At 42.2% G+C, this 25,454-nt stretch overlaps 1 protein-coding gene across 4 annotated transcripts in view; it reads right to left on the minus strand.

The window, feature by feature from the left end:
* LOC144826600 (uncharacterized) overlaps window positions 1-25,454 on the minus strand; it is a 497,905-nt gene that overhangs the window by 41,671 nt on the left and 430,780 nt on the right. For all 4 annotated transcript variants that reach the window (XM_078685107.1, XM_078685106.1, XM_078685105.1 and 1 more), the window contains 3 exons: window positions 22,014-22,072; window positions 17,942-18,096; window positions 16,892-17,001 (listed from right to left, as the gene is read on the minus strand). In XM_078685107.1, coding sequence (XP_078541233.1) covers window positions 16,892-17,001; window positions 17,942-18,096; window positions 22,014-22,072 — 324 coding nt within the window. The remainder of the gene's footprint in view (window positions 1-16,891; window positions 17,002-17,941; window positions 18,097-22,013; window positions 22,073-25,454) is intronic.

A 25,454-nucleotide genomic window follows, 5' to 3' on the forward strand; every position in this document is an offset into this window, starting at 1 on the left:
TATCTTGGGCAAGTGGGTCATTGGGCTAAGAATTTAAAGTCAGCAGAACCTCCGGTAGCAGTGGTATGAAATAAATTGCATAAAGTTTTGGAAGGCAGAAATATTGGGGCATTTCATGAATGGCCATTTGACAACTTCACAATATACCTGCTGGGTTTAATCCCCAAGAAACAACAAGGGGAGTTTTGGCCGATTCACCATTTAGCTTTGCCTCAAGGAGATTTTGTTAACCGCATGCGTGCGGCGGCTATTTTTGCGCTGCGCGGCTTTTTTCAAAAAGCCGCGTTACATGACGAGCTGAGCTCGTCATGAGCGTGCGAGCGGCACAACTCATGACGAGCTCAGCTCGTCATGAGCGCGGAAGTGGTTAATGACTGTGAAGATGCAGTAGTAAAATATGCCTCAACAGATGATTTAATGACTTTAGTGGAAGCTTGTGGGAAAGGAGCCAGAATGGCCAAGTCTGATATAAAGGCTGCCTTCCAGCTGCTGCTGGTTCACCCAGGAGATTTTTCAATGCTGGGATCTCTTTGAAGGGAACATCTAGGTTGACAGAATGGTGCCTTTGGGCTGCTCACTTTCTTCTTTGAGATATTCAGCTGCTTTCTACAGTGTTTTTTTCAATTCAGGTGTGCATACAGATCGGTTATGCATTATTTAGATTTTTTGTTTGTTGGAAAGGTGAATTCGAGCAAATGTGGCGCAGAACTAGCTGTATTCTAAGAGCTGATTAAAGAGTTGGGTGTTCCTCTTTCTTCAGAAAAGACGGATGGACATTTGACTTAATTTACTTTAAGCATTGAATTTGATTCTACTTAAATGGAGGATTGTTTACCACAAGACAAAGTTGAAAGACTGAGAGCTGTTGGAGGAAGCAGTTTTATGCAAAAAAGTTGGAAGGACGAGCGCGACGGACTTTCTGCAGAAGACTGGGTTTATTCTGATCTTGTGCCACATTGCCTCAAAGATTGCAGTTGAATGCTAGCGTGTGTTGATCTGCATTACATTTTTTAGAAAGCTTCAACGGTGTGACCATCTTGTTCTTTCAGGATTAATAGTTTTGTCAGGTTCAGATTTAGTCAGACGCAGCAGGAGTACATGGCTTTGGTCTCTTTTAGGATGGAAGATGGGTGAAGAGTCCTGGCCGAAGGTTGGATTAAGGCAAAAAAGGAACAATGCTTTAAAAAAAAAAATCCCCTTGGTGATGGCTGTTTATGGGGCCATTTGCTTGTAAACCGAACAGTAACATTCAATGGATCAATCAGTACCTTTTCAGAGGTCAAAAGACAAGCGTGTTATGCGTTTGTTGCCTACATTTCTTTTGCGATGATCTTCAGAGTAAGATATGTACCCAGGGTGGATAACATCGCGGATGCATTCTCATTTAAAGTGGCAGAGGTTCTGTGGTCTGGAGCCAGGAGCCAGGAGAAGACCAGGGTGCCTGGGGAACTGAGGGAGCTTAAGACATGAGGATACTTAATCTAATCGAGAAGTCAGCTGTACTTTCCACTAAGAAATCATACGGACTAGTGTGGCAGGACTTTCTGCAGTCTGAGGCACAATTACAAGATAAAGTGGAGGATTACATGGAATGCAGACAGTTCAGTTCATTAGGAGTGAGATTTATAAGTGTTTGTCTGCAGTGACTATTTCAGTAAAACGTGCATGCATCTCATTTTACAAGAAGTGTTCGAGGGTTATGACCCCCCAGATTGGGAGAAGTTTGCAGAAGGATGTTGGCAGGTGGGAGTAGGGAGGGGGGAGTTAGGCGAGACAGGCTGTCTATTTGTCAGTTTTGCAGGAAGTGTTAGCAAGTTTGAGTTAAATGTGTCCGACTAGGAAGTGGCTTTATTTTCTCACTGCATGGTTTGGCTTCACACTGGAGCATTTTGCATTTCGGATTTGTTGGGTTAAAAGGTACCCCCAGTTTATCTACAGGTAAGGTGGCAGCAACAGCGGAGTTATACATTTGATACTATCTAAAACTGATCAGTTCGGAAAAGGGCATGCAGTTTATTTCTTAGGTCAGATAAACCTTTTTGTTGCCCGGTGACCAGATGGTTTAATTTCATTAAGTTACGTTTTCTATTTCAAGGGCGTGTTTTTCTACATGATGATAGTTCACCATTCTCCACATTTCAAGATCTTAAAGTCTTGAGGATTGCTTTAAGATTTATGGGTTCAGCAGCGGATAAATATAGCACTCTTTCTTTCAAGATTAGGGCAGCAACTGAGGCAGAATGGGCAAGTTTGCCATCTGAGAAGCTCAATGTTTTGGGCAGATTGTCTTCAGATTGCTATAAGTTATATTAGGATGCATAAATGAGGGGGTTAATACTTTTTTTTTCTTTCTTAGTTTGTGTCGCTGGCCTGCCCAGTGCAATCACAGCAGTATGGATTGTTGAACATTCTTTGGTTCGTTCGGCTGCAAAACCGGCTGAACAAAGGACTTTTGGAGAGCAGTTGGGGCTGATTAGAGTCAGAGTAGTTGTGTCTTGGTGGGGGAAGAGGGGAATGAGATGGGGTGAGTTACTTGCAAGGCTCACAAAATTCATAGCGGGAAAGTCATGCCCTGATCTCTTGGTGTTGTATTTGGGTGAAAATGACTTGAAGCCTTCTGGAGTTGGTTTGCTCAAAGCAACGAAAGTTGATATAACCTGTATAAAAAGTTATGTAAATATGATCGTGTCTTCCAAATTAAAACAGCTGGATTTCTTTAACATATGAAAGATTTGTCATTTTCAACAGGTCACTTTATAGCACTACAAACTACACTGAGAAATACTTATTAAAAGTGATAGTTTTTAAACCTGAACCATTAGTGAACTACGGCATAAAAGTGGTCACGTGAGCCCTGCACGTGGCCTAGATTATTATAGTGAATTATAGTATATTAATTGAAACATTAGGTTTCTCTACAGCTGGTATCCCGTACACCCATATTCTAAAGTGCTTTCATACGAGTTAGTGAATAGGAGTTTTGGTGAAATTAAATGAAGTGCTCTTTAACTCATTTTTAAACAGAGAAGCTGTTTTTTATCCAGGTTTTATGATTTCACTTTGTACAAATCAGCCACTAAATGGGTATCTATTTGTCTTCCTTTTTTGTTAACACGGTTTCGTTTCTTGGTGTATTTTTTTGCATTTTGTATATATTACAAAATCGATGGTATTGGATTGCTTTAGTGAGGATAAGTTACATCATACATAAGTCACTTAAAAGAGAAATGCTAAGTAACCACAATCTTTCAGACCCTATCAAGCATTACCTCACTTCTTGCAATCTAGCACCCACACACACCTATTAGTTTCAAGAGAGGCTTCAACCAGTCTTCCCACTTTCTAACCCTACATTAGAAAGTGGGCAGTAGAAAATGTGGGAAATCTTTATGGCCCCGGAGGCTAGAGTTGGGCGCCAGGAACCCTCTGGGGTTTGGTGTGAACTACGGCTCACTACTTTCAGACTAAGATTGCGACTATCCAGGCCAGTCTTCTCCCTGCTGTGCAGATGGAGGAGTCTATGGGGGCAATATGCAGCCTTATCCAAAGCAGAATCCTATGACTTGACTGGAAGGATCTCTTTCAGCGATCCACACCCTTAAGTCTGGATCTCCATCTGGCCCTTGCCCCTCCGTGCCTGCTGGCTTTAGGGTCAGACATTAATTAGGTGGCCAATACACTTTTGAATGCTTCTCTGTCATCAGCAAAAGGGCCTCCCACCTGGAAGCAGACAAAAATCCCGCCACAGCAGAAACCCCAGACTGACCCTGGAAAACCATCCAATTACAGACCGATTTCTTTGTTTCCAGCCCTCTCGAATGTCTTAGAGAAGCAGGTTAACCATCAGCTCTCTTAGTTCCTGGAAAGGAACAATTTATTACATCCGAGCCAATCTGTCTTTCGCCCCAGTTTCAGTACAGAGACTGAGCTAGTGGAAGTGGTAGATTAGATCGGGGTGCCTTAGATGTCAATACTGATTATGTACGATATCTCTGCAACCTTCAACACGTTACCTCATACTATACTATTGGAATTTGGAGGGGGGTCTGCATGGGACTGGTTGACCTAGTTCCTTGAAGGAAGGGTTCAAAATGTCTAGTGTCCTTATACGTCTGGGTTGCATGATTTGCAAGTGGGAGTGCCTCTGCTTTGAGTCCTACACTATTTAATATTCATCTCACTCTACTTTCTCTTTTGGGAGAGTCCCTAGAAGCGAAAGTAATTTCTTCTGCTGATGACACTCAGCTACTGTTTTTCTGGGGCAGGGATGAATTATTCCCTGGCAAAAAGCAGAACCTGTCTGACAGCAGTTTTTCAATGGCTGACATGTCACTAGCTCAACTGTAATGCCGAAAAGACGGAGATCCTCTTTTTGGTGGCAGTTTTTTTGGCCTGTGTGTTACGCCAGACTAGCTTGGCTAAGAATATGGGCATTAACTTTGATGGTGGGCTTTCATTTTTGCCTCATGTTAATGCAGTGGTGGGAATGTGTTTTGGCCTTGCGTGTGCTAAGAAAGTTTTTGCATTTTGTCTTCCTTTGCAACAGGTAGTATAGGCCTTAATTACGTCAAGGGTTGTCTTTTCTAGGCCTACCACTGAACACATGTATCCCCACATTTAAGGTCACTGCACTAGCTCCCTATTTGGAAAGGATCCTTCTTAAGACCTTGTTATTGGTACATAGGGCCCTTCATCAGGCTCGTATAGGGTACCTCAGAACTAGGATCAGTTTCTATGCTCCATCCAGGTGCCTTTGCTCAGCTAACCTTTTTCTGATCAAAGTCCCAAGGATTCCGGAGATCTAGAACGGATGGCAGGCCCTTCTCATTCTTGAGACCGTCGGCGTGGAACAAACTCACTTTGGAGTCATGGTATATTTTAGCCACCTTTCAGTTTTGGAAAAAATTGAAGACATTGCTTTTTAATCAGAAAAGTGTTTAATGTCTCTCTACCAGTCGTTAAATGAGGTGCGTAGAACCAAGACACTGAGTAACCGAGCGCTTTACAAATGCCGTTTACATTACAAAGTCCCATGATAACCTTATGGATTCTATGGACACACCTATGCTTCAGCCTCCAATGTTAGCATGTTTAAATAGCTAGAAAGGCTGAAAGAAACTAGGTATAGCTCAGAGTTCATAGGCAGGTGGTGTTACCACTATTTGTCACCACAGACATCCTCCTGAGCACCAATAATTATTTTGAGGAGGTTAGTGGACCATGAGTGTCTTCCAACATTAACTGAAAATGCATTCCACTGCACACTCTGACTATTGTTTATTATTGCGTTTTGTTTTATTGCTGTGCTGGCAGTTTGTCAATCTGCTGCAGTCTTTTACCTGAATCTTTGTTACACTGACTTTAAGGTGTGCTTCTAGGAGTGCTAGCTTCAGCTGTTCAGACTAAACCCTTTCAAGCATAAATGTACACTCATTCCCATTTCGAAGCGGCAAGATGCAATATTGTGCATTTTGAGAAATTATGTCATGTGATCTGGTGTTGCCATTGTTTTACTCCCTGCGTTACACACAGCTGTTTACCCAGTTTGTATGGAAAATTGTGATGAAAAAAAATATTTTGCCAACATTGATTCTCAAGTGCCTTGGGAAGTTGAGCACCAACAAGCGGACAGGGAGTTGCACTTGGTTGTCACACCGTAAAACAATGGAATATTCAGCACCTCTGGGGTTTTAGGCAATTTACCTAAAAAATACACAGTAAGATACCACATTTTCCCCTTGTTTTGTCACAATGTTCGTGCAGGATATAACCACCCCTGAACCCTCTTTTAGAGTGCCTGTCTTGCTCTCTTCTTCCGATTGCAGGTGCATATATACCCCCCACCTCAAAGTTCACAAGCCGCCACTGGTTGAGGAGATCACAGAACAGCCCGAGGAGCAACATGTACAAGAGTCACATACATTACCAAATCATGAGAAACCAGTGCAAAAGCTTCCTTTCAGAAAGCAAAGTGGGCAAAAACGAACACTGAGTTTTTAGGCCACAATTTCTGAACAGTGACCATATCCCAAATGTAAGAAAGTGGAGGTTCAATTGAAACTGAAAGATCCAACACATTAAAACGGGTCAGCTAAAATTGAGGCAGATCTGGCGCTGGGTCCATTGCTTTGCTTCCCCTCAAATTGGGAAATGCTTTATTTGGAAACAGGGTTTCTGTACAAGTGTTTTTCTGCCGCCTTTTACCAGGAATAGTATCAAGCAAACCTAGCAAGATTTAGCTGCCAGTGAAGCAAAAGCTTGACTCCATTGAGTTATCTTTATTGGCCACACTCTTGGTGGAAGATTGCTTTGGTGACAAGCCGCCAACCCTTGCCGTTAGTGCAGAGTGATTGAATCTGGTCAGGACTCTTGTACAAGATAATATTTAGCTCATCGATAATGACCTTATTGAGATATCCCTTTGAGGTTAGATAGAAGGCATATTAAAGTGTGTTTTTGACGCCCGGCCTGGCAGCTTTGCACGACTATCTATGAGCACGAACAGATTAAGAGAGCAGCAAAGAGAAGTTTCAATCATCCCATTGATATTTACCTTCTTCATACGTAGGTTTGCCTATGGTGGACTGGCACTCATTCTCACAAAAACATGCAGAGGAAAACATTTCGGCTGTGGTTGGAAATGTATGGGTAGAGGATTATCCAGTAATGCAAAAAAGATATAAATTAGAAAAAGGAAGCTAAAGTCGGGATAAAGATTTGGGGCTAGCCTCTATATTTTGCAGTTTGTAAATGCCTCCCTCCCACCCCAGCAGAGTTAAGCGAGCTTGTCAGACCTTGCTCACAATACAGCTGGTACCCACTGAATGCCGATTAAAATATTGTTTTTACAGTTAGATTTCAAGGGCACAGGCCTCTTTTTAAAATATATATATATTTTTGATTAGCCAATAACTGATAATATACATTTACATAAAGTATTTCAACAAACACACAATTCCTGAATCAAAAAAGGGAGAGAAAAAAAAGAGGAACAAATACAGAGATTATAAACAGTCATAGTGGTCTAATACTTAATATCTATATGCAACACAAATGTATTACTCTGATTGGATCCAACATAAATATCAATTCATAGATACCAAGAAGAAAGAAAGCACAAGAGAGGACAAGACAAAGAGTATGCCCAAAGAGCAAGCTAAGCCGTAGCAAGCGCCAAATGATCGACTAAGGCACCCCATATCTCTATACCCAATTTCCATTTTTGCGGCCCCTTAAGAGCATATAGACTATACTCTAAATTACACACGGCATATAACCTTCCTCTCCACATTTCGAAGGACGGTGGTTCTTTCTGCCGCCACAATGACGCTATACATAATCAGGCCACAGCTATGAATATTAAATACCTGAATTTATACACCTCATAATTAACCATGAATCTTCCAGGAATCCCAATAGCAGAACACTGGATGTAATCATGATCTGTGCCCCTGTAACCTCCGTTAAGACCTCCATTCTACTAATCAGATCCCTCAGCTCTGGGCACGCACGAAACATATGTGGACATTCGGCCTGATCCATCCCACACCGTGTGTATTTGCCATCATTATGCCCACCCCATTGTGTAATTTTAACAGTAGTATAGTACAAGTTAGACATAGTCTTGTAGTGCTGTGTTTTAAGACTGGAGGATACTAGGAGCTTTTCACACAGAGCAATAGAATCTTGTAAAATGTTCCCTCCCTGAGCTAGTCTGGCATTCCATTTTAGATTCTGTGCCTCCAGATCGTCAAGTTGCATTGAGGAGAGTTTGATATAGGATACAAATCTTCCCCAGCCCCCTAACTGCCTCCAACAGGTTGTTTATTTGGGCTAAGCATTCTACATTTACTTTTTTTTTTTAATTAATAGTTCCGGATCTGCAGGTATTTAAGAAAATCAGTTTTCGGCAGATCAAATTCAGAAACCAGTGAGGAATAAGACGGTGTACCACTGTAATCCACTAAGTCTCCCAAGGTCAAAATACCATTTCGTCTCCATCTGGCCATTGTGGTATCCAGGAAAATAGATGGTAATAATGCTGAAGAGGTAGGTGTATAAAAATGAATCCTGCCAATCTGAAGGTGCCTCCGAACCTGGAACCATACCTTATGTACAGCATGAACGACCTTGAAGCAGGCTCTCTTGGAATAACTGGGCTCTAGATTTTGAAAGGAGCCCCTCTCCACATCAGAGCCCAGCAGCATTTGAAAGATATGCAGGAACTCTGCTAACTTGACTTCTCCTTCCCCAACCAATAAGATTCACATATGCTGAAGTAGGCATGCCCAACAGAAGATGATACAATTAGGTACTGCCCAGCCCAGTCGTGATCGTGGTAGATTCATACATTTCATTGCTTGGCAAGGTTTGCCTTGAGCCCACATGAGACTGCTGCATTTGGATTATAGTTTCTTGAGTTGCTTTCTCATGAGTTCCAGGGGTAAAGACCTAAAATAATACAGAACCCTAGGCATAATATCTATCTTTAAGGCTTTGCATCTTCCCACCATTGAAAGATTCAGACCTTCTACTCTTATCTAGCTCCCTTTTAATTTTCCGCCCCATGGGGTCCCAATTAGAGAGTACAATTTTCTCCAGACATGCGTTAATACGGACCCCCAGGTATGCTGCCTCTCAGTAACCTTGGAATCAATAAATAGTGCTTGGTTTGTGCATATTATTTGTGTCTTGGCTATATTTAATGAGTGCTATTTAAGGAACAAGGGAAACCCAATATGCAATTGGACAGGGACCTTGGGTATCTATATGATTACTAAAGACAGTGGTCCATAGACATCCTATAGATAGACTTGAAAGTAAATATAGACTAGATAGGTTCTATATTCTTTGTCCAGCCGGACAGAATTTTAATAGTCAATACATTTATAAAGAGGAAGAATTCATATACAGTTCAAGTGGGACACCACTTGGGTCCTACTAACATGATAAAACAACAAACAAGGGTGGGAAAAAGGGGTCAGGCAATGGGGAAAAAGTATGAACATAAAATTGAAGTAGACTTAAATAGTATGAAGACACCATTGCCGGTAACGATATACATTATATTAACATGCATATGGTGTACAAATCGTCAACGGTGTTTCGATCCCTATGTCAGAATAGTGGGATCATCTTCAGGAGATTAGAATTGTTATGCCTGTATGCTTTCTAAGACAATACATAATTCTTGTCTTAGTACATTCATTAACAAGTTTACTACATTTGGAACGAAAACATACAATGGGAGGTAAGAGTGAAAAAAGGGAAAATGTAGGTTATCTAGCAGCTAGTGAACCTTGTAAACGCGTAGAGACTAGCGTGTGTGCAAAACGGCGAACAGAAATTGGAGCTACTGAAAGTAATGGCCGTGGGGAGAGGAGAAAGAATAAACAAGCACTACATCAAGAGGATTGAAAAGGAGGGAGATGGCTGTGCAGTTCAATATCTAATTTTAAGGAGAATTGCATTAGAGGACGACATGGGTCGCTATTCTCCACGTGTTTACAAGGTTCACTAGCTGCTAGATAACCTAAATTTTCCCTTTTTTCCCTCTTTCCTCCCAATGTGTGTTTTCGCGCCATATGTAGTAAACTTGTTAATACCAACACAAGAATTATGTATGGTCTTGAAAAGCATACAGGCATAACAATTCTAATGTCCTCAAGATGATCCCACTATTCCGACATAGGGATCGAAACGCCGTTGACGATTTGTACACCATATGCATGTTAATATACTGTACATCATTACTGGCAATGGTGTCTTCATACTATTTAAGTCTACTTCAATTTAATGTTCACAGACTTTTTCCCGTTGTCTGAACCCTTTTCCCCACACTGGTTTGTTTTATTATGTTAGTAGATCACAGGTGCTGTCCCACTTGAACGGTGTATGAATGTGTTCCTCTTTATAAATGTATTGACTATTAAAATTCTGTCCGGCTGGACAAAGAATATAGAACCTATCTAGTCTATATTTACTTTCAAGTATATCTATAGAATGTCTAGGGACCACTTTTTTAGTAATCATATTTAATTTGTAGCCAGAGTTTTGCCCGAATAGAGTTGCTAGCTATTCAGTCTCTACCGGGGCCTTGGCTGGATCCCGCCAGACTACAGCCATGTCATCTGCTAAAATTTTGACTTGCTCTTGCCCAGATCTCTCCGGTTAAATGCTTAAACTCTTCTCCAATAAGTTCAGAAATGGATTCATATAAAAGGCAAAGAGTAAAGGGGAGCATAGACAGCCTTGTCTGGTATCTCTTGATATTGGCACTAGGTCAGATCCGAGCCCCAACGCACATTCGAGACTAGGAGATTTATACATGGTTCCAATTGCCCTGACAAAGCCAGGCCCGAAACCTTGCCACTGCATGGTTACCCATAAAAATTCCTAAGAGACACAGTCAACACCTTTGCTGCATCAAGTAGCACTACTCCACATGGAGCTTGTTGAAAATTAGCAGAATCCAGCAGGGTAACTACCCTGCTAATATGGCTGACCGTGCCTCTTCCTGGAAAAAAGCCGTTTGGCGGACAGAGACTAAGGAAGTAATCACTCGTGAGCGCCTAGTAGCTAAGATTTTTGCATATTTTTCCCCATCACAATTTAAAAGTGAAATGGGTCTATACGACCCAGGTAGTAGTATGGAATTTTTTTTTTTTTTTTTAAATGATGATATTCGCTACATCCCATGAGACCGGGGCATCCCCCCCATCTGTGCTTCCTAAAAACGTGATAAGAATATCTGATTTTAGCTAAAAAAAGAAGTTTTATAGAATTCTAAAGGGAGTTTCTCAGGCCCGGCAGCCCTACCTTCTGCTAAAGAGCCAACAGCCTCCACAAGCTCTTCGGAGATATTTGGAGGTGCCTATAACATCTGATCATCTGAGCTCAACATCTCTGTAAAAAGACACTGTTCTCTCCTGGCTGTTTTGAACCTACATATACAATTCCTCAGAGAAAGCCCTGAAAATCTCCAGGATTTCTGTGGGTGTTTCAGATAATCTTCCAGCTGAATCTTCAATCGCAGTGACTGCGCATTTGACCTCCTTGCACCCAGTTTTATTTCCCAGGCATCTGCCTGTTGCCTCCCCATACTCTTAGCATTCCCTTCTAAAAAGAAGATATTTGTTAGCATTATCTTTATACCACTGCACGTTTATCCTGGCCTTGCAGCAGGCTACCTCAGTTTGCGCCTGAATTGTGACTGAATTCCCCTGCCAAGCATGCATAAGGGTATACTTTGCATTCTAGCGGTCCTCATGTAGCCCCTGTATAAGCTGCCTCTGCTGTTTTTGAACAAATAGTCCATACTAAGATTATCCCCCCGGAACACTGCTTTTAAAGCATCCCAAACCATGCAATTAGTGGTAGAATTGCGATTGATGGAAAAAAGACTGGTTTAGCCACTGTCAAATGTGGCAAATAAACGGTTAATTAAGCAGTAGCTGCCTATCGAATGAAAAGGTCTCACAAGGTCGCACCAAACCATGCATTACAAGTTTTAATAACAATGGGTTATGATCTGAAGTGATCCTGGAGAAAGCCTGTATCTGTGCCTCTGCCAAATGTTTTAGTTACAAAAAAGTAATCTAATCTAGCGAGCTTTTGATGCGGGTAAGAGTAGTGTGTATACCCTGGGTCAGGATGCTTTAACCGAGGCAAAGCGTCAGTTAAACCATGAGCATACAGAAGTTGCTGCAAGGCCTTATAGACCTTAGGTTTCCCACCACCATATTTATCTCTACCGGCACGTAGAGTAACTTCTTTCAATTGAATATTAAAATCCCCGCACAGTATCAAAGGGGATGCCCAGGAAGCCAGCTCTGTATTTAGATAATCTAATATCTGAGCTTCATCAAAATTAGATCCATACACAGAGCATATTGTACATTTCCTATTACCAGCTAAGCATTCAACTATCGCCCAACAGCCACAAGGGTCTTACCGAAGGATAGAATATTGGACTTAGAAAGAATAGCGATGTGCATACCAAGAGCTTATACCCTAGCTCAGTTATAACCTTATGCTTTCCCCAAGGTATCGGTCTCTCTTAGAGACACAACACTTCGGGCATATCTTTCTGATTTCCTGTGCCACGCTTTGCCGCTTGGCCCAGTCATTGAGACCACATATGTTAAAAAAGTAGATCGACAATCTATCCCTCATGCACCCATCTTAAATTGCTCGGACAGTATACTCTCCCCCAAAACATTGCATCCTTTACTCCTGTTTGCACCAAGTCGTTTACTGGCTTATTTTCAGTTTTCACCTCTGAACCCACAGCAGATCCTCCCTCCAGAACACCCCCCCAAACCCACCCCGATGCTTCCTCTGCCAGCGGAAGCCCCCCTACCACACCAAACATGGAGGCTGAAAGACCTGTAGGCCTTGTGTGATGAAGAGCCTCGCAGCGACACTGATCGTGTCCCCCCCCATCCTCCCAGATTCACCCAACCCACCCCAATGTGTATAATAAGAAAAGATAAAGCACGGCACAATATAAAACTAGCAGCCCAAAACTAAGTATATGGCCAGCTTCAACTTACACTAACAATGCCCACTTGATCTTATTTAGTACTGACCCCTTCCCTAAGATTTAATGCTATGTAAAAATTTCCTAGCCTTGACCTCGGAAGTGAAAAATGGAGTCTTTGAATATACGCTTAAGTTTAGCAGTATTCTGAAGAAACGCTTGAGCGCCTTTGATCTGAAATGGATTAACTATCACAACTGCCACCTTTTTTCTACAGTTGTGGGACAATAATCTGGCCGGACAAAGAAGTCACACCCTTTTCCCTTTCTCTTCCTATCTGGCCTCGCCAGATCATACAGAGCCTGTCTAGACAGAAAGTTGGACAGACAGCTCACTACTGCTCTGGGTCGTGGGGCAGAGTGACTATACCCTGAGTGAGTGTTCTGGCAGAAAGGGAACAAGTGAGCTTGTTGCACCTCTGTAGCGCAAGCCCACTGTCAGTTCAGTGAAAGCTTCTGTGAAAAGTACTGCAATAAACTTCTGAGGATCAGAGCCTTCCTTACCTTCCAGTTCGACAAGGACTGGTAAATTATTGCGACTGAGGCGATTTTCCATGTCCTCGAGCTTCCACGCAATGTCATTCTTCTGAGACACCAGGGCATCTGTGGCAGCTTTCTAGATAATCATCTCATACTCAAGTGTGGAAATCCTGTTCTCCGCTTCAGATATCCTCTCGTTAAATTCCGAAAAGGACATGGCCACTCGACAAAGTGAATTTTGGAGCTTGCGGCAAGTTCCTTGTGTTTTGTGGCTCTTAGCGTGGGTTATTTCTCTATTTGTCATGGTCGCAGCAAGGGCGATACCTTCTGGGCGCTCTAATGGATTGCGCAAACCTTGTCTCACTCTATCGCCTGGGTTTGTTCCCAAATTTGAGGAGAGAGAATAATACCAAGCGGCAGCTAAATCCCCTTGTTCTCCAGACACAGATGTAGGTAACTTCTTCCATACAGTGCCGTACCAGATGCCATGGTACGAGTACCCGGCCCCTCATCCTGGTGTGTGCTGCCAGTCTCACTCCACTGACCATTTGGTGATCCCCCCCCTCCCCACCTGAAGGCATTTCCGACATCTGGAGTGACTCATCTCCTGATGAGTTGGAGTGATCTGATAGGGAGAAGAAATTATCGTCAACATCTGGCTCAGGCTGGTCTATGGGATTAATATCATTCCCATACATTGATAGCACTTGCACCATCCAATTTGGTAACCTCCGCCTCTGCACTGGCGGGTGCGGGCTCCTGGGTATTCTGCCTGTGCTCGATGTACTTGCCCCAGACAGTTCAGTCTCCCCTGTGGTGCGCACTAAGGGATTGCTCGGGGTATTTTCCTGCACCCCTCCCCCCCCCCACCTCCCTCCGGATCATAGCAACATCCAAAACAAGTCCAGAAAACCCTGGATTGCCAAAGCTCACCACGTCCAGTCGAGCACTCAGGGCAGCCTCCTCCGTCAAGCATCCCTCCTGTTTAGCAATCTTTCCTTTTCTAGACGGTAGAAAGATAGCAGGAGTGGTTTTCTTCCCTGGCCGTCTGGCTGCTCTCGTGTCCCAGACCATTTTCGCTATCTGCAGCTGCTCCATGTCGTTTCTCCTGGTTCACTTCTGGGACTGACTGACACGGATAAATCTCAGACTGCTTGTGTCTTGGCCCCTCGGGCATTCTTCAGCGGCATAGTAGTTCTGGCTACCACGCACAGACTCTCAGCCGGGAATCAACAGAAGCCTCGAAGGAGGCACCACACCAGGCGGGCAAGCAGGACCGCAGACCAATTAGCCGAGAGTATATCCTACAGCATACCTTACTCCTTCGGATGGGGATCAGTTATATTCTAGCATCGAGGTTAACTGCAGATCATAAACTCTTTGCCGTGCTTGAGTGGGGTGGGGGGGTATTATCAGCTACGAGCGCTCACTCAGCCAACAGAGTGGTCGCCATCTTGCACAGGCCTCTATTGTTTTACAGACTATCAATTTTGGCGATGGACTTGTGTAGGTATCCGGGGGCTTGAAGTAGCAAACCTGGACCTTCTGAGAACGGCAGAACCTCACTCTCCAGTGAGACTGAAGGACACAGGATGGTGCAGAAAAAAAAACATTTGACCATGCATTTCTCACTGTTACACATTAGCTTAAAAGTCAATGAAGGGATTGTGAGGAATAATTCATAGGCAACAAATTCAGTGGAAATTAACTCCTATTCAATATAGCAGGGAGACTGACATAGGTGGGCTCCAGAAAAGCGAGAGGTAAGTCAAGGAAAGGCCAGTGGGTCAAGTTGAAGACTAAGGAATGAGAGGATAATTGGTGGAAGTAATAAGCTGGAAAACATAAGCTGCCACTGGAGTTGAGTGATAACTGAGAAGACTGAAAACACAAGGATAGCAGAAAAGGAATTGTTCCTTTCGGTATGAAGCCATCAGTTGTCACTCAGCAGTTGCGTGGAAGAAATGGGAGCGAGATGCAAATGATCGTACTGTGGAAGAGTACCGCTAAGTTCCTCTTGGCAAGATATGGAAATTACAACTTTTGCATGATTCAGCAACTGGAGACAGATTCCACATTCACATTGCCCCTTACGGAGTTTCCATGATCTTGATGCTGATCATTGTAAGGTAGGGTACGAAGTGCTAGATAAGGGATGGGCAGTGAAAGGCCTTGTCTTCCCGTTTACTCCAGTATGAACTGCAACTGGATATTTGTATAACTTTTACTTAGCATTTCTCATAGTCAGTCATGCCCTTGAAAAGGTAATCTCAGCTACTTTTGTTCTTGACAAAGTCTTTGCAAGCCCCAGCCAACCTTTCTGGAGCCACTGGCTTAATTTTCTGTTCTGTTATTGAGGTCTGATTCCATGTAAATCAGATTCTGTAAAGATAAGCTATCAGACTGTAGAATGAAACTAGAGTAATGTTCACTTTATTTCCTGTGATTAATGCTAATTGGCATTGTGTTCTTATACAATAAGCCACATCTGACACTGAAATCCAGAAATATAATGGGTCCCAACTTTTCTGCTTTGTGTCGATTTTCTCCAATATGGTGCATCACTGGTAACGCACAATTTGTATTCTCTTGTGTTCCACGATTTGTCTAGTTTCTTAGCTTTTCCGTCTGCTTTCAATTTCTTAAACATATCTGTTGTATGAAAGATAGCAGTGCAGTTTTTGGGAAGATTTTGCAGCCCTTAGTACAACCAGAAGAATGGTGAGAGGTTTCTAGCAATTGTATGGAGACCTCAAGATGGGTGATCGTATGACCAGGAAGACACACAACACATGCTGCATGCTGCACTCCCCAGTACTAATATCCAGATAGTGATCTAAGCAGAATGTACAGAAAAAAATAGGCATCATAGTAATCCCCACCCCCCGATCCCATGTAAATAGAATTCACTACATTAAACCGACCGGCTGCAGGTTGAAATAAAAGGATTAAATATGACATACTTTTTTTCAGCCATTACCTTATACAAATGTACATAACCCGTATTAGACATGATAAAATCAACTGTAAAATTCAGCTCATAAGTCTTTCACCTCACATCCACATACCAGTACCACCAAGAGTGAACTCACCAACATCTTTGAAACTTATAGAACTACGAGATGGTGAATGAGTAGGAGTATTTGAACTTGGACACAAGGGGATCTGAAGACACCACGCTGCAATTTAACGGAGTCACAGCTCTTACACACAATCCCACAATACTGGTCAGCTGTCCATTTTAGCATGAGGTTACAGTCAATGCAAGAAGGTCACTGTTGGTCTAATAATGCTGACCACATGCCAAAAGTTTGAGTAGCGTCAGTGATATGCCCATATACCACCACTGGCTTTAATGACTGATTGCTTTAAGCAGTTTCTACCGAACATAAGCACTGAAAGTAATTATGGCTTTATCATGGTTTGATTAGATCTGACAAGGATACCTCTTTGTGGGGGGAAACAGGATTTTAATAGAATGGCATTGTCTTCTACAGATGAGCAAATTGTTCTGAGAAGACTTTGAAGTTAGCTAATCGAATTCATGCATCATACTACTGCAAGCCCAATACAGGGTGGTGCACAAAAACAAGTATGCACTATTGACCAATTCAGCAGATGTATACAGCTGCCTGCAATATCCAGCATGCACAATGCAATATACGGCCAATGTGTCACAAATACCATTGGTACAGTCCTTACCTTGGGCTCTGGTCACGGTACTGCCTATATAGAAATGCTAATAAACATCCAGGTTAAATTCAAACAGTTTAGAAGTACACTGGACCTTGAGTTAATGCGATGGCTCGTTCAGATAGTCCATCACAGTTTCATTTAGAACATGCTTCACATCAATTTCCTATGATCTCACCAGGAATATGATGAAGGGAATGGAGATGATGGCCAGCCCACACATGACTATGATTGCAACAGCAAAACCAGGAAAGTACCGATCCTCTGCATTAAGATCCGACTTCGCATCTGGAATTGAGCATGGTAAAGAACAGTTAGAGAAACATTGATCAGACACCATCTCTGAAATTCAAGCACTCACGTATCTCCAAATAAATAAGACCCTAGCAGTTGAAAGGGATGGATTCAGATGCCTTATTAAAATCTATTGGGAAGAATCTATTTGTAAAGGTGGCAATGAAAAGATACTGAAGGTTGTTCTGCCTAGCAAGTGATTACGGGAAGAAATCCAAGACTGAATGGCAGAATGTCTGTGTTCTGAAAAATACAACAATGCAGTATTTCCCATAGGTGACTGGCAAACATGACTGTCTACGTATATTTGTTTTCATAAGTTGTTAGTTTGTAAAATGAGTCTGAAATGTGCTCAATGAAATAATCATAACACCAATATGCCATGCAAAGGGGAGCAAATAATGTCAACAGGACTACATTTTATATGCAACACTGCCAGTTTCCAAATAAAGCCCATCACTGCTGGTCTTCATCAACAAGAAACTTACTGTTTGTGTCAATTCTGGCAAATAATCCAGTTTAAGGGGCGACTGGAGCTACTCTGCCATGTCACTCGCAGTCCATCTTCTCTTGGAGAAGACTGTTGAACAGTTAATGCTTACACCATGTCGGTAAATCCTATACAGGAGATCTATGTCCAAGTCACCTGGTTCCAGAGAGACACGTTTCGTGCTCAGTTTGCAGCTCTCCAAGCTGTTCGGTGTTTGCAGAAAGGAAGGCTAACTCATGTGCCACCCTTGGGTACTCCATCTCCCCAAATGAAATGCCCGTCTTCCATGAGATTAGTCTCATTCATGCATTTCATCCCTTAGACCGAAGGATGTAATAACACCATTAGCAATTAAGCCATAATGCAACAGCTCTGAGTATAAATTGCAACTCTTGGCATCAATCAAGTCAGATAAGACCCAAACTATTTCTTATAAAAAAGTACCTGCCACAACAAAGGATGTCGGATCCACCAGGAAGGACGATCTTCCAAAAACATTCCCAGATCCGACTGAGTCAATGAGGGTCTGAAGAACTTCCTTACTGGGTGGTGCTGGGCTCTGAAATATGAGCTCTCCTTGCATCAATACAGACCCACTCCTGCAATGGTGAAGGAAAGAAGTTAATACAGTAGCTCAAAAAAGTCTTTACAGCATATACATAAGAGTAAGGAAATGCAAGAGAAAGGCACTACCCCGCCACATAACAGACCAGTCCAGAGTACAGGAAGACATTGGACACATCAGAATGGACCTGTATAAATTAAAGTAAAAGGTTTGATGTAGGTTTCAGAAGTTAAGGAATAGTTAGCAGTACTCATCTTATAAGCAGTGCCATATTTTTTTGCTACATGGAAGGTAGCATTTCAGAATCAGAAACTCTAGACGATAAAACCCATACTTTTCACATCATAATAAATGCATAAATAATGTGCTGGGCATCAGGCTAAATGTTTCTCCCAGTGGTCATCTATCTTGGATTAGTAATGAATAATAGTTTTTTTAGGGGCCAACTAAATTGTTTGAACATGTTCAAGAAACTTTTGGAAATGTAAAATTGATAGCCAGAAAGAACGCGGTCAAATTACCTGCCAAAATGTAATCTCATCAGAACATTAAGGATACAACTAGCACCAAGCTCTTGCCAAGGACAGCCATCACAATGTTTAAGCTTCCTCTAATATTGTATGATGGCCCTCTCAAATGACAAGGAGGCACTATATTGGCACTTTAATTAAAGAAACAATACTCCACTAAATCCATAAGGAAGGCCAAACTTGTAAAGAGACCCACACCTGTCAGAAGGTCTTCAGCGTATGATGGGGGCTATTCATGTGTTATGGAAATGAACTAACTTTAAATATAGATAAAAAAATGGATTTTGTCCAATCATTACTTAAATGCCTTTTACAGTAAAGTAAGAGAGTAGGAACTCTAGAAAGGTTCTCTCCAATCAAATATCTATGCATGGCTTGGTGCAAAGGCATGGAAAGCAAGAGGAAAACGCTGCAGGACACAAATGTAATGTTCATCATAATAGGATTTTATCAAAGAACTCTGATCATTCGGAATAAAATTGCATTTGAAAGAATGTCAGTATATTCTGTAAAATGTATAAATTTTTCTTCTCAGACCAAGTTTAGGGTAGGAAACTAAGTCAAATGCTTCAAACGAAATTGAGAAACTAAGACATCCTCGAATAAACAGGCTTGTAAAATAACATTAAACGATATTTTTGGATAAGTAAACATTGTTAAAAAAACTTTCCCGTCTTAATACTGTAAACATTATCAAGTTCTTGTAATTGTAAGTGGTTTCCTATCTTCTAAAACAACTCACTGACATTCCTTAAAAACAAAATACATTTCAATGGTACAATGGAGTAATATCTTATTATGAATCCACTATAAGTAGTATATCAATTACAAAAGTATCCACAGTGATAGGTCCATTACTAACTCATACCAATTGAGAGGTCACAAGATCATATTAGTGAACTACTTAAATCCACATTTGGGAGACAGAATATCATCCTTCTTTGGCACTGCCATACCCAACACCTATAGTTTTAGACACTGTTGATCGTAGAGGGCTGATCAGTCAATCTGTTCATATATGAGGATCAGGACTGCCTCTTGCCAAGATGTAGCCATTATGGTAAAACTCACCTGAAGCTACTGTAGAGTGTATCTTCACATGTCCACTAAACATGGATAATACAACGATCCTTTTGTACCTCTTTCAGGAGTCTGCCAATAGCCAAATTATTACATCGTGAATGGGGAGAGGGCCAAAATAGGGGTCAATATTTGCACAGGATTCTAAGTTTGCCCATTTCATTCAGGGCAGACAGTCAGCGTCTCCAACATACACTCCAGAAAGTGTCATTAATCTTTGTACAGGTGGGTTTTGGAGTATTGCTTTCTAATTAAAAAATTATGGGTAGGGATAGAAATCTTCATCTGGTGCTTCAAAACCTCAATTTAATGGGACACCTCCTTCCATGTGCCATGCATAAACACATATATTACTGCCCAGATTGAGTGGATTGAGATTGTACACCTCAATTTGAAAGGCTCAGCTCAATCTACCCAGTTAACTCAAACTGCAATTAGATTTTTCAATAGTACTAAAACCGTGGAAAGTGGCACCCAACAGCATCTGGTAGAAGCATTTCTACCAGATGAAGGATTTACTGTAGGGAAGATGAGCTCAGGGGTCTACTCTTTGGCCAGTTTCATCTTCTCAAATATTGCTCAAGTGTGATTCACAACAAATAACTGTAGGATTTATCAAAATTGATAATTTAACGTTAAGATCGATGGCTCAAATTTACTCCAAAAAGAAGTGAGACTTTTAGACAGAAGTGGAGTAACACATTTGGGTATCCCACTTTTAGGTGTGAAATACCTTCCTGCTCAGAGACAAAGCTGACTCTGTAGGACAAATAGGAGAATGAATCCCTTACCACAAATACAGAATGAGAAAGGAGTGTAACCAAATTCAAACGACCAGCCTGAAGTCTGGCTTTCTGACAGGTTTATACTAATCAGGACCCTAGGCTGAGGCCTGTTTGAACGGGGTTCTTTCTCAGCCATGGTCTTGTTCACAATTGGGAGAGGGAATCATTGGGGGACATATTTAGCCATCTTGGAAAACTCAAGAGGTTGTTACTTAGGGATAGTTTTCAGGAAAGCAAACAGATTGGACAGGGGGGTTTCTATTAGTATTAGATAGAGGCATCACCATGAACTAGTGTGTATGATAAAAATGTATTTTTACCAAAAGCTCACCAGAACACAAGTGGGGCTAGCGGTGACCAGAATAACCAGAAAGAACAAGGCTTGGACCTGCTTCTCCTTGTACCAAGCATGGAAAGAGTTCTGAATGATCAGGAAAGGTTAATATAAGTACCTTCAATGACTGAAAGGCTTTAGAAGGGCTCCACCGGTGTTTAAAGACTAGCTAACCAGTTGGCAGTGGATTGAACCAGACCTACCTGGAGCCCTAGTTAGAGAATGAGATTCAGCCTTTATAAAACTGTTGAACTGTGCAGAGGACGTTGTCCTGTCACCTGAGAATTGTTAAAGCACTCTAGTTTATCATCCTGGAAAGTAAGAGGATCTTCCCCAGACCTCCCAGTATCACTAAAGCAGAACAGTTTTCAGGTAAATTGTGCTAATTTGTGTTGCAAGAGTAGCTTTCAGTGGTCACTTTTTCCTATAGGTGTTTGATATTGGTCTTCAAAAGTTAATATCTCCTGATTCTCATCCGATTTTATGCTGGTTTAGTCCTATAATCATTACATTTTCTCTTTCTAACTACATTGGAATTACATTTGACTTCTTTAAAACTGCTTTTAGTGCACTTAAATATCTAACATTTATATCAAGAAAACACTGCTACTTTGTTCCACTGATTCTGCAGGCGCTGGTGATCTGTTTTCCCTTGCAATGCAATAGTTCACCAATTTGAGACTAGCTCTAGCGTTAGAGAAACCCAGAATCTGGCATACTGAATTTAGATTGGTTTCACTGCATTCCTCTTGTCCAATACCTTTGTCTTAATCTACAGCCTTGAATGTTTGCTCTGAAGAGATGCTGAATGACAATATGAAATGTGACAATTATGCAAAGAAGTGAATTTGGCAGTCAATAAGGTGTAAAGTATAATAATTTGCTAAGAACATTACTTTATTACTGCCAGTATGCAGTATAGTATTATGAGGTTTACTAAACAAGTGCTATTTCTAATTTAGCACGGATTTAAGACACGAGTGACTCAATTGCTGTTGTATTTTAAACACACTGCTGCAACGATTATCGTGAATTATATTTTTGAACAACACTATTAAGTACTTCAGATTCAATGTGCACATGACGTGAATGTGCTCTACATCTCATTCGAGACAGTTTTGAACCCTGGCACTAATGAAAGCCAATCAGGGGTTTACCACCACCAAAAAAACAAAACACCTTCTATTTGCATACTATAAAGGACAATATAACTAGTACTCACTGAAACTCTCGAACCACCATCTGCAAGGGAGGAACACCCTTCTTCAGGATGTCCAAAACCTACCATAAGAAAAATAGTTTACGAGCAAATAATGAACTAGGTTAAATAACAGTAATCTCATTACCTCTCAATGCTGCCGCACACATTTAAACACACTGCTCGCATTAATATTAACTCCTGCTGTCTCTCCTTATCTACCATCTACTTACTCTCCCCACTGCAGATCATTAGATAGGCAAGGAAAATAGTATTAACAAGTAAACGACTATCCCCAATATCAGTTGGTTAAGAGTGCCATGGATATAACCTCTCCAACATTTGTAAGGATCAAACATTTTATTTACAGAATAGTAATACTCAAACTTGTACAATTATCAGAAGATTGAGAGTGAAAAAACAAGTGTGGCAATTTATTGGAACAGAGTCCCTTGTATTAAAAGATGAATGGGTTCTTTATAAGAATTTCTCACAAACCACATGGGTTAGTCATCACCAGAGAGACATTGAAAACCAAGAAATTCACTTGGTATTGTATTTAGTCAACTTCTTACATTAACACCTGGATAAGTGCAGTGAGATTGTTTAGTTTTTACATGTTAAAGGCACTTCGAGCTTCTGGTGTGGATGCCTGGGTCCAATGCAAGATGGGTTGCTGTAAATAGCTGGTATTAGACTGTCTGCTTATGATCTGGAGAGTGTATGGAGTTGAGAATACCATTATCTGTCGGGTGAAGTTTCATCACATAGCTAAGGTACATTGCAATTTGCAATGACGGAGAGCTGAACAAAAAGTCTAATGCTTACATTTACTTTAACCAACCAAAACACACAGACCCACTAAACGAGCCAGCAGGTACACACCAGAACTCATATCAAAATGCAGGTGTAAACAACTGGAAAGAAGATGGCAAACCAGCAAGAAAGTCAGACTGAGCCGCCTACAAATCAGCCTTCAATGACTACCACCGCCAGCTCAATGCCACAAAAAAAGACCGACATACCAGATCGATACCAGCACCAACCAAACCAAGGAACTCCACCAACGTCCGTGTTCCTGCCCTTCAGCCGATGAAAACTCGATCCCTCCCTCGCAACTCTGCAAATCCCTTGCCGACCATTTCCACAAGATAGCAACCACCTACAGACACTTCGATCCCCAACCCTCTGACCTCTCTTGCAACTCAACTACCATGACCACCAACCACCCGCTCACTGCATGGGAACAACTTAGCACAACTACCAACCTGATTAACTTCATCCACTGAGGAGCATCCACAGACCCATGCCTCCACTGACTCTTCAACCTCTGAAGCAACAAGATCAGCCACCAGCTCAACATTGTCCTCAATGCTTCAATATCTACAGCCACCATTCTGGATGCATGGAAACACACAGAGGTCAGAGCCCTCCTCAAGAAACCTTTAGCAGACTCCAGAGAGCTCCAGAAATACCGTCCCATCTCCCCTCTCCTGTTCCCCACCAAAGTCTTAGAGTAGGCCATCAAACTCCTACTAACAGTTAATCTTGAAAGAAATAAACTGCTGGACCCTCCCCAGTCAGGCTTCAGAGCCAACCACAGCAGGAGATTATATCCTAGCCATACTTGAAGAGAATCCGCCACGCTCATTCTCCATGATCTCTCCACAGCTTTTGACACGGTCACCCACCACACACATCGATATATGACACCAGACTGGAATCAGACAATGAGCTCAGTTTGATGGCATTTTTTCTCACAGGATGCACCCGGAGTCCTCCTCCACCACGCAACCCAAGCACATCACCTGCGGGGTCCCCCAAGGCACATGCCTCAGACCTATCCTCTTCTAAATCTACATGACACCACTCGTATACATTGTCCGATCTTATATCAACCTCTTCTCCTACTAAAACGACATTCAGCTTGTCTGCTTACTCTACTGGTGGCCAGTGGAGCTTGGACCTACCCCCTGCCCCCCTATGCCAAAAGACCACACCTACAACCTCGGCATCATACTGGACGGTGTACTCTCCATTTAACATCAGGTTAACACAGTCGCCTCAGCCTGCTTTCATACGATCCAAATGCTCTGTAAAATCTTCAGATGGCCCGCCATCAGCATAAGGAAACTGTGATGCACCCAACTGCCCCAAGCGGGCGTAGGTAAAACAGTATTTGTTCACTAGCCCCCCCCCCCCCCCCCCATCCCCCTCCTTCCCATGCTCCTATGGCTATCGCTGGGCAGCAAAGGCTGGGGCCACCACGTGCGGCAAAAGGCCTAGCTACGTTACTGCGATGAAAACAGACTACTCACCCAAAGTTCAGGGTGTCTCCTTTTAGTTCTTGCTAGAAAAGCCTCGATGACCGATTGCAATTAATGCCCTCCAAGAAACCTGTTAAGTGGCTAAGGATCAAAGAGCACAGTCTGGCCACAGGTTCTCCGGTTTCATGCGCAAAAGACCATAGAAATTAGCATAAAAAACTGTGCGACATCTACATTGTTTTTGTATGTACATTGTTTTTGTATGGTCCTTAACATACAAGACTGGGTGAGTAACCCGTGCCAGCTGTCTTTGGAGACAGTGGAAAAATATACAAGTTCTCTGAGGAAGTTAGACCAAGCAAAAGAGAAAACGGCTAGGGTGTGTGGAGCTCGTGAGGACTGAAGTGGAGCACCTGGTCAACAACTTGCAATGTCAAAAAGTCTTTCGCACCCAAAGAGTTTTCATATTTGTGTTTCTGCAGCTAGCCCATCCTGTGTGTCTAGAAGAATGGGGGTTGATGTAAAAACTGACAAAGTACTGCACATTAATGTGTGACTAGACTACGACCTGTACAATATTAGCAGTAAGGGATTTAAACACATGGGTCATAACGTACTAGTGTACCCCACCTTTCAGCTCAGCCAGTAGTCCAGAATCTCAACGAGGCCTCCACAGGCAATACTGTCTATATATAAAGCTGCTGTCAAAACACTAAAGCCCTGAGCTGCTCAGCATAAAAACATGGGTTCCTGAAAAGATGATGGATAACATGACTGGCAGTGAGCTGAAGCAGGTGTGCCTGCAGCAGGGCTTTCCATATGAAGCCTGGGTAGAGACTGTTTTGGGGTGCCTTCCTCTATTAGCCTATTAGTCCAAGCCTGCCCTCTTACAGCCAAACTCAGTCTCTACTGGTTCTCACTCGGTCACCTGCTCATCTTTCATAGAAGTGCATTATGTTCGATAGTGACAAGTACAGTTGCGGACTGGTTTGGTTATTAAGTCATGATGCTACTACACTGGCATCACAATATCACGTAGACCTGTGTATTTCCAGTTGATATTTTTCAAAGTTCATAGCCATCCAGTTGGTCTCAGATGTACAATCTGGGAATCTGCCAACCAAACATTCGGGCTCAGCACAATTTCAAGCCCCTGCAGCCTCACATGACATTACAACAGTAGTGCAGTAAAGGCATG

This window comes from Lissotriton helveticus, chromosome 3_2 (genome assembly GCF_964261635.1).
Source record: "Lissotriton helveticus chromosome 3_2, aLisHel1.1, whole genome shotgun sequence".
Taxonomy (NCBI): Eukaryota; Metazoa; Chordata; class Amphibia; order Caudata; family Salamandridae; genus Lissotriton; species Lissotriton helveticus.